The sequence below is a fragment of the Calidris pugnax genome, unplaced genomic scaffold (genome assembly GCF_001431845.1).
Source record: "Calidris pugnax isolate Ruff unplaced genomic scaffold, ASM143184v1 scaffold316, whole genome shotgun sequence".
In the NCBI taxonomy this organism is placed as follows: Eukaryota; Metazoa; Chordata; class Aves; order Charadriiformes; family Scolopacidae; genus Calidris; species Calidris pugnax.
The window spans coordinates 1720791-1735582 of record NW_015091194.1 but is presented as its reverse complement, the minus strand read 5'-3'; the positions used below and the strand labels follow the sequence as shown (position 1 = coordinate 1735582).

The following is a 14792-nucleotide window of genomic DNA, read 5'->3' as shown; positions in this document are numbered from 1 at the left end:
GAGTGGCTCGGCAACTAAATCAGCCAGTTCCCTCAGGACTCTGGGCACCTCATCAGGTCCCATAGACTTATGTACATTCAGGTTCCTCAGGTGGTCACGAACCTGACCTCCTCTTACAGTGCAAGGGACTTTGCTCCCCTAGTCCTTTCCTTGCAGTCCATCCACCCGAGAAGTGTGGGGAGAGAGATTACCAGTGAAGACCGAGGCAAAAATGTTGTTAAGTACCTCAGCTTTCTCCTTGTCCTTTGTTACTAGTTTGTCAGTATTGCTCATGAGGGTGGGTACACTTTCTTTCACCTTCCTTTTTTGGTTGACATACCTATTGAAGCCCTTCTTATTATTCTTTGCACCCCTTGCCAAGTTCATTTCCATCCACACATTGACCATCCCGACCCCATCCCTACACAACTGGGCAGTGTACCTGTATTCTTTCCAGGATACCTGTCCATACTTCCACTGCCTGTGGATCTCTTTCTCACCCCTTAGTTTGACCAGTAGGTCTCAACTCGGCCATGCCAGTCTCTTGTCCTCATTTCCTGTTTTCTTACACCTGGAGATCGAGAGCTCTTGTGCTCTAAGGAAAGCATCCTTAAAGATCTGTCAGCTTTGTTCTGCTCCCTTGCACCTAAGGGCAGTTTCTCAGGGGATTCTATTGATTAACTCCTTGAAGAGCTGGAATTTTGCTTTCCTAAAATTCAGGGTCTTGACTTTACTCTTCCCCTCAGGATTGTGAACTCCACCAGTGCATGATCATGGCAGCCCAGGCTGCCCACAGTCTTGATGTCACCAATTAGCTCACTTGCAATGGTGCCCATGATGAGGTCCAGTATCACATCTCCTCTAGGGAAGCTGTCTATTACCTGGCTTAAGAAGCTATCTTTGAAGCACCCCAGGAGTCTCCTGGATTGCTACAGCTCACCGTGCTACTTTTCCATCAGATGTCAGGGCGGTTCAAGTTTCCCAGCAGGACAAGAGCCTGCAAGCGTGATGCCACCTTGTAGCTAGAGTAAGGTGGCTTCATCAATAGGCTCCCCTTGATCTGGTGGCCTGTAGTAGACTGCAACCACAAGGTTCCCTTTGTTGCCTTGGTCTCTTATTCTTACCCATAAGCTTTCAACCAGCTCATGGCTATTCTTCAGAGACAGCTCTTCACACTCTATCCATTTCTTGACGTAGAGGCCAATGCCTCCGCCCTTCCTTCCTCGCCTGTCCCTTCTGAACAGCCTGCAGCCATCGATAGCTGCATTCCAGTCATAGGATTCATCCCACCAGGTTTCAGTAATGGCAACTAGGCCGTGGCCTTCTAGCAGTACGGTGGCTTTCAATTTTGTTGCCCATGATGCGTGCACTGGTGTAGAGGCACTTCAGCTGGGCTCTCGGCTGTGTCACCTTGTTAGAGGAACATCCCTTAATTCCTTTGGGGTGTTTCACTGGTGTATCTCTCTTGGTTCCTATCACCTTAGGAGCCCGTCTCTCATCTCTGCAAGACTTCAAGTGTGCTGCAGCGTAGCCAGCACATCTCAGAGTGACGGGTTGCAGGCCCTCGCTAGCACCCTGTCCCTCTAACCCTTGCCTGTCACCCCACAGCTCATCATGGGCAAGCCTGATATTGCCCCCTCCTTCCTCAAGCCTAGTTTAGAGGTCTGTCAATGAGCCCTGCTAGCTTATGGGCAAAGACCCTCCCTTGGGTTTTTTCCCCTTCAAAACCATCTCCCTTGGGTTTTTTCCTCTTCAAATTTTACTCAAATTCACTATATGCTTAGCACTCCAGAAACAGCATTTTGGAATTAATTCCTATTTCACAAAGTTTAGTGTTACTTTTCCCACCTCCAATTTGAATTGGTCCTACCTAAAGATGCCCAACATACGATGGGTTGTACTGGTAATACATACTGCAAACACCACAACCACAGGAAATGCAACCTGGGCCTTTTGTAAAAGCTGAGAAGGCTGAATTTGAACCCTGTGTTAATGTGCTGGAGTGTTACAGGGCTTTTATTGCTACTGGCACTTCAGCGATGCTTGAAGGCATTTGGGAACCTTTCATGTCATAGAAACACAGAAATCACAACAGAGAAGAGGCAAAACTGGTCAATGCTAGAGTCAGGCTAGAAGCCAGAACTCCTGAGGCCTGTCAGCTAGGGCATTGGCCCTGTATGGTGCCTCTCTGCTTTGAAATTCAGTGTCATAAAACAGAACTTACAAGTCCCGTGTGCTTCTTACAGGATTCATAAGCTACAGAGCTGTCCCCACCTCTCCAGCTGTCATCTCCAATCTCATCACTCAGGAGAAACTCATTCAGCTTCTGTACACTTGAAAGACAACAGAACAGCAAGTTAAATAAACCCAGCTTTCCATGGGTACATTTCCATTTCTGTGCAGTCCAGTCAGCAGGACATATGGGAAGTGTTCCAAAAGAAGTTCATGGGATACTTTTGCTTTTCTATCGGACTGTCTGCCTGCCCCCCTGTCAGCAAGTGAAAAATTATGTGGAAAAGGACTTTGGAAGCTGGGAATGAAGAGGAGAGCTAGTCATGTGAGTGCCACTAGAGCTCTGAGGGAATGGTTTCCACCTTGGCAAGCTTTTCTTTTTGGTGGCTTTCTAATGCCTACACACGGTCAGGATGCATAAATGAATCATTCCCCCACCTCCATTCTCTGAAAATGGCAATGCAGCAGCTGTATCCTGAATACAGCTTTTGCATACACTGCATGCAAACAGGGCTGAATACTGCACAAACGAGCACAGCCATAGCCAGCCATGGAGAAATACAGCATGAGCTCTTTGCCTACTTCTTAAAACTGTCCCAAACTGGGACATTCAGTGTACAGGTTTGATTCATTCTTCATCTTTTGTGCTCTTTCTGCCCCACTTCCTTTCAGAGTGCCGTAAGCACCTGGCTCTTTATCATTCTGAGGAAGGGATGAACAAAAGCCCCCACTGATCATGGTGAAGCTACTTATTGTGCAAAAACTAAAATCAAGGTGCATTGTGCAAAGTGCATTGTGAGACTGAGACAGCAGAAGGACATACGACTTCAGCTCGGGGATTGGAACATTAATCTGCAAATGGGAGTGTAGTCTTATTTCAAGGCCTGCCTGAGCATTTTGTATGGAATTATTGATACACGTCCAAGCCACAGAGATACTGGTTAGCAAGAAAGCACTGCAATTGTCATTATTTCCTCCTGTCAGTATACTTGTCCCTGTCCTCTTTTGAAAGGAACATTTACATGTCAAATCCCATATAAGAATTTCAGTCTTATGTAAGTGCATCAAGCAAGAATTTATCTTCTTGTAGAAGATTAGAGCCGTTGTTCTGATCATCTGTTCTGACATCAACCATTATTTTGCATTTGAATGAGGACAGGTGTCACCAAAAGCTTTCATGGTACTAAGAACTGCTCTTTGCAATAAAATGGAGATTCTGACCAAAGTGTAGGCACTTAAACATAACACAATCCAGTGCATACTCATATACATGCATTTGATTGATGACAGAGCTGTGAAGTGGCCAAACACACATTCTTCATTCTTCACTTGGAGGACAAGATGTCCATGGGAGAAAGATGTTAGGAAATATGTTTGCCAAAAGGTAAAGTTTGTTTTGGCAAGTATGGTCTTCAAATAATGTCCTGAGGGGTGTCCAGCAGTGCTAAGGAAAATGTACACACCATTTTGACATTAGGGCTACGCTAAACATAGTGCGGAGATGTAGAGGCTGGGATGATTTATAAAGGAGACTTGAGATTTTCTAGTCAGAAAGAATTTTCAACCAAGGGAAAATCTCTCATGTGGCCCTGATGCTGCTTTGATAAAAATAAACCCTATTTAATTATACATATTTTTAAAAGTGAGTGTGGTACTGGCAAATGATAGTTGTGGAGCCTGAAGTCCCTTTGACTGCCATGTGTTATTATCGTTACCCACCATAAAGAGGCCGTGGCAGCAGCAATGCAATAACTTGCCAAAGTGCAAGTCTTGGCCAGAAGTAACTAAGTTTCTGGGTGGGAAGGTTAGTTTGGTCTTCGCATCCTGGCAAAGCTTGGCATATGACACATTACTGCCAGTCAGGTGTCAGCTTCTGCCTCTTGGGACATCTTGGCAGTGTGTACGTCTACATAACTGCCCCGTGACCATGACTCTCTCCATACAGACCACTGATGCAAAAGTCTGGAATCTGACTTATTACCAGCTGGCTCCCTTGAGATTAAGTGCTTTATAGCACAGCACGAAGGAAGTTGTTTTCTATTTGCAGAAATAAATGCCTGGAACATACAAGATACTGATAAAGCAACACATTTTCTGAGTTCCTTCTCTTTTCTTTTTAAAATCTGTTTGACTTCATGCCAACTTCCTTGCTGCCCTGCCACGCAGATCCCTAGCCCCTACAGACTAAACTCCCCTGTCTCCCTTGCCACGCTTCCTCTCCCATGTCTCTTTACTACCATTCAGGGGAACAGCATTTCCTCTGTTAAGGCAAGTCCTGTGGAGCTCAGTTTCCCTTGGGCAACTAGTTCTTCATTGGTCCAGTGTTTCTCCATTCACTCTCTGTCTTAAAAGAATCCATGCTAGTGCTAGGCAATGAGAGGCGGGACAATACCGAATTTTCACTTAAAGCCCAATTGCACCCTTTGTGGAGGTAGAGTTAAGCTTGATGCTTTTCCTTGCATGAGCAGGGCCTGTCTTGCTAGACAGCTTCACGCCAGTCTCTCATCTCCCTCTGTGTTGACAAGAGCCTAGAAAAGTACTAAGAAGTGAGAGTGATGGTGGGTGGCCGTACTGTGAGAAGAGAAGCATATCCCCAAGGAAGGTTAGTCTGGCTCTGAATCCAGACTGCCAAACCTGGTGAAATTATAAAAAAAAAGGGAAAATTGATTTTTCTCTGTATCACACAGTAAAAAGAAAGGGTTACTCTGATTTTTCTCCCACTTCTGCACATCGGAGTCCCACCTCTAAATCCTCTTCCAGATGAGCAGGTAGAAACAACCTTTTTTCTCCAGCACCTTCCCTGCTGTATTATTGAATGTAGGTGTTCAGTTGGAGAAACTAGAAGAGCCACTTACCTTACAATAGCCTTGACTGCAAAACGAACGACAGTGGAGAGCAGGAACAGTGGTGTGACCAGGATGTGAAACAGGGACAGGGATGCAAAGGCCTGGGCGGGCTGCAGTGGCTTGTCATTGGTATACGCGTAAGTCACAAAGGTCTGTCACATCAGGAAAAGAACATGTCAGGGGAAGGACTCTTGAAAAAGATGGACGAGGATGGCAAGGAAGCAAAACACTTTGCTCAACTAAGGCCAATAACTTATATAACCTCAATTTACTGGGAATCCTAGCAAACTGAAGAGAAAGCTCCCTTCTGTTCAAGTGAAAAGGATTTTTAAAACTTGGCAGTGATTTCAAGACATGTACGTGAAAAAAAAATAATATTGTAAAATCAAAGCATTTAGTTTTATAAAGTTTTGTAATTGAGTTCAGGGATTAGAAGAAACATACAACCCAGAAAAATCAGTAAGAAACTAATAAATCTTATGGATTTTTTCACAGATGCAGAACTATGGTCCTATTTCATCCAGCTCTGGTACACGCTCTCAGCTTACTCTGGGTAATGCCCTCCGAATTTGGTCTATGAAGACTCCTTACTGACCCACATGCTGTAGTTCCTCTAGTTCATTAGGCTGAGATTTAACCCCAGCCAGAGGGGGTTAAGCAAATTTATTTATCCTTAAACTACAGAGTACCCTTTCTTGAAAACTGAAATGGTGGCTTATAATGCATTTTGAAACAGGAATGATTTTCACTGCTGGACAATAGAAGCAAAGCCACCCAAAAACCCTTCAAAATGAGAGCTTCTCAAAATGGGCCTTCTTTCAAATAAGAGTTTTTCTTACAGTAAAAATTTATATTTCTTTTTGGTTTTACCAATACAAACCACAGCTGGTGAAATACCAGCTCTAGCAATGGAGACTTCCAGTGTCGTGCAGTTAGAAGGGGCACATTAACTCATCTGCCAGCTTTATGAGGAGTATGTTCTACAGCAACAATGCTGTCCTTTCTCCTTCCTTCCTTCCTTCCTTCCTTCCTTCCTTCCTTCCTTCCTTCCTTCCTTCCTTCCTTTCTCTTTCTCTCTTTCTCTCCCCTTATTATAAGAAAAAGTGAAAAAAACATATCTTACTGCAAGAACAGCTGCTATTGGTATGGCTGCATTCATAAAAACTGTGAAAGAGAAATAAAATAGGCATCAGATTATATGAAATAAGAAAAAACAGTTTGACAATTAGTTGTACGGCACTAGAAGATTCCAGTTATTTCCAATTCAAGTAATGAAAACTCCCAAAGGAAAATTCCTCTGCTGGAATGAATTTCCTTCCATGACAGAGTTGACAGAGAGAGATCTTAAAACACACAAACAAATAAGCCAAGGAATTATCTCATTTGTATACTTTAGTGAACAGGATAAAAAGTTTTATGTGCACAATTATTATGCAACACAATGAAAACATTACCCTCTCAGCTCTTCTACATTAGAGAAAATACAAATTCTCTCAGACACTAACTTATCTTTGATGTAATCAGAGTTGCTAATATTATCCAGAGCCTCCTTACTATAAAACAATTCATAACTTAATGTCATAATGAAGGTGACAGAAAATTTACTGCAAAAAAACCCAACTGATCAACAAGATATGCTCTATATTTTGTTTCTGTGTTATATATTTGTTATGCCTTCTCATTTTAATCACATACCACACAGGCACACAGCAAAAAAGTGTCACAGGCACAGCTGTATCTGGCTTTACTTGGAGTCAGAAGGAATGTTGACATGAAGGACAGGATCCTTATCTGAGTGCTAAAAACATAGCTACTTACTTGAAAGAGATGTATGAAGCGCAAAGGTTTTGAGACTGGTGAGTTCCTTCATTCTCGTTTCTTCCACGCTAGTACAAAATATGTGCTCCCAGGCATACAGCTTTAATAACTTAATGCCTTTTAGTATCTCATTGGTTTTCTTCAGTCTCTCAGTAGAATAGTCCTTCATGTCAAAAGAAAGCAAGGATAAGAAAAAGATAACGGTTTGTAGTTTTCATGAGAACGCTCTTTTCCCTTCACTTTTGTTGTGAAAATTGTTAAAGATTTATAATTTTGTTTGTGATTTTGTACAGGCTTTCAGTTGCCATATTCAGTAAAGCAATATAAAATTCCATGTTCTTTGGAGATATTAAAATGTTTACAATCATGGGGGGAAATTAGGCGACCCTGTTCTGAGAAGAAAAATAAACCAAAACATCTGAAACCTTCAAATAGAAGGTGAAACTCAGGGAGGTGGATTAGTAGGTCAATGGTGTCTGTGACAACAGACAGACTACAGGCGTGTAATTGCTAATACAAGATTCATTCTGGGATTCATACAGACCGGTCATGAAAATGAGTGAGATGTTCATTGATATATCTAGCTAATTGCTCCCCACCAGAAGACAGTAACCATCATCTTGGTAAAATCGTAACCCAAAAGCTGTTATGAGTCAGAAGAACTCAGAAAAGAGCAAAAAGAAAGATTCAGATTATTTCTGAAAATATGCAAAGATAAATCCTCTATTGGTATAAACTCGCACGATTCACCAGGATTGAAGTGCACTGAAGATTAGATCCACATATGTATAATTTGCTTACCGAATAGTAAGATAACAAGGATCTTTAAATATTTGATGATTCAAACATCAAAGGTGGATTAAAAAAGTTCAAGGCTCACGAGAATAAAGTTAAAAATTAAACAAAGCATCAGAAAACATTTCTAATTGGTGAACTAAATTCAACAGCAAAATAAACTCACAGCACTGAAGAATGTATGATAGATAATCCAGCAGTGCCAGCCCATTTTCAAAGGTTGCTGTAAGAGCAGAAAGTCTCTAGCCATTTCAGAGGCTGGTTGTACACGTTCTTTAGTACTGTCCTCTTATAATGTATCAGTCATTCGTACTGTTTGCTAACATCCCATGAAATACAAAATCTGAATGTAGGAGTAACACCCTTTCATGGAACTGAATTCAGATGAAACTGTGCTAGCTGGGTGGAAAATACTCTCTGGAGAAGGCACGTCAAGGCCCACATACTTTTTTCAGTTTCTTGTCTGACAAACATTAGGAAGGAAGAGACACTGAGCCACAGAAAAACACAAAGTGAGGGACAACAGAATTAAGTGGTGGCTTGTCCAAACCTCCACCATGAATGTTGACTAATAGCAAGAATAGAACCCAGAACCCCCGGATCCCTGTTCTCATTTCTGGATCGTAAAAGTCAGTGAAATAATGTACTTACAAGAGTGCTCTTCTGAGCCTCAGCCAACTTCGTAGCTATGAAGTACTGTATTGGAGCTAACAGTACGATGACAGCGGCACCAACCAAGGCACTCACTCCCAGTAAATTATAAAGTAGGATCACGCCCATTATTATCTACGAAGAGAAAAAGCAACATAGGAAAAAGAGTAGATTTCAATATGCCAGAATGATAGCAAGAAAAAAAAACAAAAAAAACTCGTTCTTCTAATAAACAGTTTAAAAGGTTTGTAGGAACCAAGTGAGCCCACACTTCAGAAGGTCACGTTTGGAAAGTGTGGGAAATGAACCCAGAAGCCTTTATTTTTGACGTTAACTGCATAGTTTGTGTTACTGCCTGGTAGTCCTAATTCCAGATGAGATTTCCACAGAATTAAAGGAGCGCTAAAATGATGGTGCTTGCCCCAAGGCATTTTACAGAACCACTGGCCTCAAGTCTTATTTACACTAGAGCTCCTTACATCACTCTGGAAGTATTCAAAGGTCTTAGGATGCATTCTGTTGTAGTGGTCCTCTTGCAAGTACAGGCAGAGGCACTTCTAAGGCAGACACTGTAGCATGATGCAGATGTGCTGGGAGTGACACAACCCTGACTTTCAGCATCAATACTATGTAGCTCTGCAGGAAAAAACCCAAGATGCTACCTTAGGCCTACAAAGAGTTTGGGAAACACTTCCCACAAGGGTTTACCTGGGAATGGCTCTGCTGCAACTACCATGATTCTGGTTCCCGTGTAAATGCAAGCTCTACTAAATAAATATTTTTATTAAAAGCTCCACTTCATGGTACAGAGATGTCCTCAGTAACAGGACATAGAGAACTAGTTCCCTACTTTAAATTTTTCACTCTGGAAGTATTCAAAGGTCTTAGGATGGTCATGAATCACAGTTGCATTCTGTTGTAGTGGTCCTCTTGCAAGTACAGGCAGAGGCACTTCTAAGGCAGACACTGTAGCATGATGCAGATGTGCTGGGAGTGACACAACCCTGACTTTCAGCATCAATACTATGTAGCTCTGCAGGAAAAAACCCAAGATGCTACCTTAGGCCTACAAAGAGTTTGGGAAACACTTCCCACAAGGGTTTACCTGGGAATGGCTCTGCTGCAACTACCATGATTCTGGTTCCCGTGTAAATGCAAGCTCTACTAAATAAATATTTTTATTAAAAGCTCCACTTCATGGTACAGAGATGTCCTCAGTAACAGGACATAGAGAACTAGTTCCCTACTTTAAATTTTTGCCATCTCTTCAGTGAGTCACTTCTATCTTTAAATCTGCCTTCTTCCTATACAGTATCAGAAATAAGAATCAGTGGAGTTCAACATTTTGAAAGCATTATTTAGCTTTTCAGGGTTCTGTAATGTCAATTAGCATACCTACATGCCATTTTCTTAGCTTCAGGGTTCTGTAATGTCAATTAGCATACCCACATGCCATTTTCTTAGCAGAATAATACGAGGGTCCAGGTTTACAGGTGGAAATTTTGACTTGGGGTAAACTGAAGTGCTTACTGGGGGCCTGATCTTGCAATGAGTTTTTGTTCTTGATAACAGGCCATAATTGGTAGATACACAATTTTTCTATTTCTATTTCTATTTCTATTTTCTAAGATTTACCGCAGTCTTCACCCTGGAAGGATGTAAGTGCAGTATTTGCTACAAGCCCTTCTCCTGAGGAGGGGGTAGCCTTGGCAATTGCTGTTTCTTGGGACATCCCTTGAAGCTCAAGTACTTTGCATAAGGCAAGACAGGATAGTCCCACCACCTTTTCCAGAGTGGTATTGTTATAATCTGGTCTATAGTCACCAAAAGTTAGATTCTTCCCTCTTTTTTTCCAAAAAGCAGCCAATCGAGCTGATCAAGCAGAAAGATATATTACTGCACCACCGGTGTCATTAATACCAGCTGCATAATACTTTGAGAAGGAAATAGCAAGTAAGTATTCCCTTTCAGTTTTGTCGTGGAAGCAGAGGTATAAGGTAACTGCTGTAATTGATACAGCTTAAGAGCAGGAGCCCCCTGTAACCCAGGCCACAGATGCTCACTCATCCAAGTTCTTCAGAAGGTGCAAACTCATGGGTGATGCTATGCTCATTCCTGGACAAAGCTATGGTCAAGCTGCCCTGTGTTCCCTGTCTCCTGATTGCCTGAAGGGGAACTAAGGCATCAGCCAAACCAACAGAACTTCCTCAAACCAGCCTTTTACAGTCGTGGTGAGGAAGGTCGTTATATTTGAGTGGCTGAGTCACAGACTTAATTAAAGAGACAAAAGAGTGGCGAATTTAGGTTAAATATAATTATTCCCTAGCTACAGGAATCAGACTGCCTGTTAGTTTAATAACATTCAAAGTATTAACAGCAACACTTCCAAATAAACCTGGATATGAAACAGTGACTTAAATTGAAACCCTCTGTATTATTTCAGTTACTATGCAAATTTTTTTTGTTTTTTTCTCCATAAATTATTTCATGACTCTCTAAGCCCTACTTGATCCTAAAAATAGACACATAAAACCAGTATTTGTTTCCATTAGTAGTAGTAATATTGGTGCCTATTATTAATTGATTACTGATACAGTTCCAGGAATTTCAGGAAAACAGATTCACTCTAAGAGTGGCTTTTATCCCTTTTAAAACCTGTTTAATGTCGGTGGGATCACCTATAGGTAAGGACCGTGCCAATCCCATCCCAAGCTGAAATTCTGAAGGTGCTATGGGAGCCCAAGCTTCATGGCAAATCAGCATGGCTTAGGTCATTAAGTTGTTTAGCACTTTGGAAGAATTTTTTCAGGCTAATAATTTTCACCTCTCCTGCCTACGGATCCGCCTACAGATCTTTCCCAGCCTTGTTAAGAACCAGATGTGTTCAGTAACTAAGCTTTGTTTAGATGAGAGCTCCTCTGAGCACTTCCTGCAGTGCTGCTGCCTGTCACTGAGCAGGATTCAATTTCTTTTTGCTCCTTCTTCGCCACAGAAGGCAGTTACAAGTGGACACTGCAAATGCAATACTTAGTGCTGGTCAGACGTCTGTGCTGCTGCCATGTGGCAGAAGGAAAAGCAATGACTTGTGTCAGTAGTGGAAGAAATACGAGCAGGGAAAGGATGACAGGTCATAATTTTTAAATCATAGAATCATAGAATCATTGAGGTTGGAAGAGACCCTTGGGATCATCGAGTCCAACCATCTCCCCTACTCTACAAAGTCCTCCCCTACACCATGTCCCTCAGCACTGCATCTAAACGTCCCTTAAACACAGCCAGGGACGGTGACTCAACCACCTCCCTGGGCAAAAAAGTCACAGACCACATCCATGACATAGAAACCCTGCTCCAAAGAATCCTCTCTCTGTACTGGCCCTTGGAGAGACAGCCTCCCAGCCCTTGGAGGAGATGACGGGCCACATTTCTGCTTGTTAGTCCTCCTGGCAGATGAGTGTGAAGTCCACGTTCCCCTCTGGATTTTGTAGTAGTCTCACAGACGTATACTCTTTTCAACCAGGTTGGTGGATCTCTGAAATCAGGCCCTTACTTTGATGCTCTACCTGAACAGGCATTGCCCACAGATTGGGGCACAGGAACAGGAACCACATTAATTGATTTGTTTCTATGGCAACCAAGTTATTGATCTGTCCCAGCGTCATCTCTCCCATGGACAAGTTGGATGTGGAAAGCCTCAGGATCTTATTATATATCATTGCCTGTGGGAAAGAAATAAAATGGAAGATAAGAAAATGATATAATTATAAAACAACAGTAGCAGCAGGACGTTTCAAACTGCAGTATCAGTCTTTACCTAAGACAGCCCTTCTCCCAGTCTCTCACCTGAGACAGAGAGAGAGGTGGAGACAGAGTGAGAGAAAGCACAAGAGAGAGAACTGACTTTAAAAAACTCCAATTCCTCTTAAAAGGTTTGTTGCTTAACGCAGACCTAAAATAGAACAAAGTGACAACAAAACATCAACATTTAGGAGACTGGGCAAAGATAGTTTTAAACAAGTATTTGGTGAGCCTGCTGTTCTGTGACACCGTCTGTCAAAGAGATCCTTGTTGCTGATAAGATGGTCAAACTCATGCTATGAAGTTTTGATCAGGGTGGGCAGGTATGCCTTTGGGTTTCTCTCCTTTACCTGGCCATCTATACATCCATTACATCTGTAGCAGCTTAACTAGGTTTGAAATTAATCAGGGCTTATATCCACCAGAATTTTAAAGACAATTATTGTGAGCCCAGTTCACAGTTATGACCAAATATCGAACAATGCAGCTTCAAAGAATTTTTTAAAATAATTTGTGCTCTTTGCCCTGTTTTGTCCATGAGGAAGGTAGATCCTGTATAATCAATCAGAAATGCCCACAAACCACGGTGAATCACAGCAGCTGCGTATGGTCCTAAGAGTCCCCATTTTTCCAAGGGGGAGTCACAAAAGCACAAAGAGCTAATCAGCTACGCTTTCTTCACCAAGTCTGTACCCCTTGTCCTGGGAGAAGGCAGAAAATGTTTGAAACAGCGCGCACGTGGAAAAAGAAACCTCCGCGCCGAGATGACATTCCTATGGTTAGTTACACCAGGCAGAATTTCACTGAATTTCACTGAATTTCTAGAGTTGGAAGGGACCATAGAGATCATCTAGTCCAACTCCCCTGCTGAAGCAGGATTGCCTAGAGCTTGTCAGAGCATGTTACTCAGGAGCATCCAGGCGGGTCTTGAAAATCTCCAAAGAAGGGGACTCCACACCCTCCCTGGGCAGCCTGTTCCAGGGCTCTGTCACCCTCACCGTGAAGAAGTTTCTCCTCAGATTTGAGTGGAACCTCTTCTGTTCCAACTTGTGCCCGTTGCCCCTCGTCCTCTCACTGGGAACCACTGAAAAGAGTCTGGCTCCATCCTCCTCCAACCCTCCCTTGAGATACTTGTAGGCGTTGATAAGGTCTCCCCTCAGCCTTCTCTTCTCCAGACTAAAGAGTCCCAGCTCTCTCAGTCTCTCCTCATAAGGGAGATGCTCCAATCCTTGAATCATCTTTGTTGCCCTTCGCTGGACTCATTCTAGTAGTTCCCTGTCCCTCTTGAACTGGGGAGCCCAGAACTGGAGGCAGGATTCCAGTTGTGGCCTCCCCAGTGCAGAGTAGAGGGGGAGAATGCCCTCCCTTGACCTGCTGGCCACACTCTTCCCTCTGCAGCCCAAGATACCATTGGCCTTCCTGGCCACAAGAGCACACTGTTTACTCATTGTCATTTTGCTGTCCACCAGGACCCCTAGATCTTTCTCTTCAGTAGTTGCCTCTAGCGGGTCCACCCCTAACCTATACTGGTACCTGACTTTTTTCTTCCCCAGGTGCAGGACCCTACACTTTTCCCTCTTGAACCTCATGAGAACATCAGCTCCAGCTTCTGTTTTGCACACAGTGCTACTGCTGCCCGTGGAGTTTGGTCTGCGGAGATCCCTACAACCCACCCATGTGCTCAGCTGGAGCTGCTGGCTCCAGTTCATAAACACGGCTTTCACAGAGGGTTAATGGCTGCTGGTTTTAGAGACACAGTTTTGCAGATGAATCACTCCTGCCCCATCCCCCAGGGCTCTGTGCAAAAGGGCATAAATATTCAGAATCACCACTCAGGCTGCATGGACAGTGTTCCTGTAAAACACAGCTCAGCCAAAGACACTCTGCAGATGACTCTGTTCGCAGTCAGCAGAAGTAACCTCACAAGTAAACGAACAAAGCAGACGCAGAGCCAAAATGACACCGCTTATGTGTCAGCTGGAAAGATATGTTCTTATATGCGGGGAGTGAGTCTGAAACTTCTGCCTGTTAGTGTGATGGGTTCAGATTTTGGCAAAAGGAATTGCTGCCATGAGTTTGGCTACATCAGCGACATCACTTTTTCCGGCGCACATCTTCTCTCAAACAATTGTTAACTGAGTCTTCACATAAAGAACAAGGCAAATGAAAGTACAAAGCTGGAACTATTATTAGTGAATTTCTTGGCAGATCACGGGAACATCTTTGCTCACCAGTAAAGCACCTCGTAGGTTGATGCCAGTTTCTGTAGTCACATAGTAGGATGCCTGCAGGAAAGTCCTCTGCAAGATAAGGGCCAGGAAGAGAAGAACTGCCAAAACATAAACATTTCGGAGGAATTCCTCTGAAGAAAGATAGGAATTTGATGGATCTTTCACCTGAAAAGAAAGGAAAAAATGATGAAAGTGGCATAGGAGGGATTGTATATTCTTGAGACTCTGGAAACTAGGAAATTCAGTCATTGCATTAGAATAAAAAATATTGATGGTATTATGGGAAAGTTATGGAAATCAGATTTCTCACTGTCCTATGAATCAAAATCATTTGGATACAAATTAAATACTCCACTGACATTCCAAAGACTTTGGATCTTAACTTCTAGTGGTTCTAAAATGAATTGTTTTTGGCAGGAAAGGGACAATGACATCACCATGTCTG

The 14792-nt window shown here is 42.8% G+C and overlaps 1 protein-coding gene across 14 annotated transcripts in view; it reads right to left on the bottom strand.

Annotated features, from left to right (window-relative positions):
- Positions 1 to 14792, bottom strand: part of ABCC9 (ATP binding cassette subfamily C member 9) — an 81585-nt gene that overhangs the window by 43059 nt on the left and 23734 nt on the right. For all 14 annotated transcript variants that reach the window (XM_014959556.1, XM_014959555.1, XM_014959557.1 and 11 more), the window contains 7 exons: positions 14348 to 14512; positions 11882 to 12037; positions 8322 to 8456; positions 6876 to 7038; positions 6181 to 6221; positions 5067 to 5209; positions 2204 to 2312 (listed from right to left, as the gene is read on the bottom strand). In XM_014959556.1, coding sequence (XP_014815042.1) covers positions 2204 to 2312; positions 5067 to 5209; positions 6181 to 6221; positions 6876 to 7038; positions 8322 to 8456; positions 11882 to 12037; positions 14348 to 14512 — 912 coding nt within the window. The remainder of the gene's footprint in view (positions 1 to 2203; positions 2313 to 5066; positions 5210 to 6180; positions 6222 to 6875; positions 7039 to 8321; positions 8457 to 11881; positions 12038 to 14347; positions 14513 to 14792) is intronic.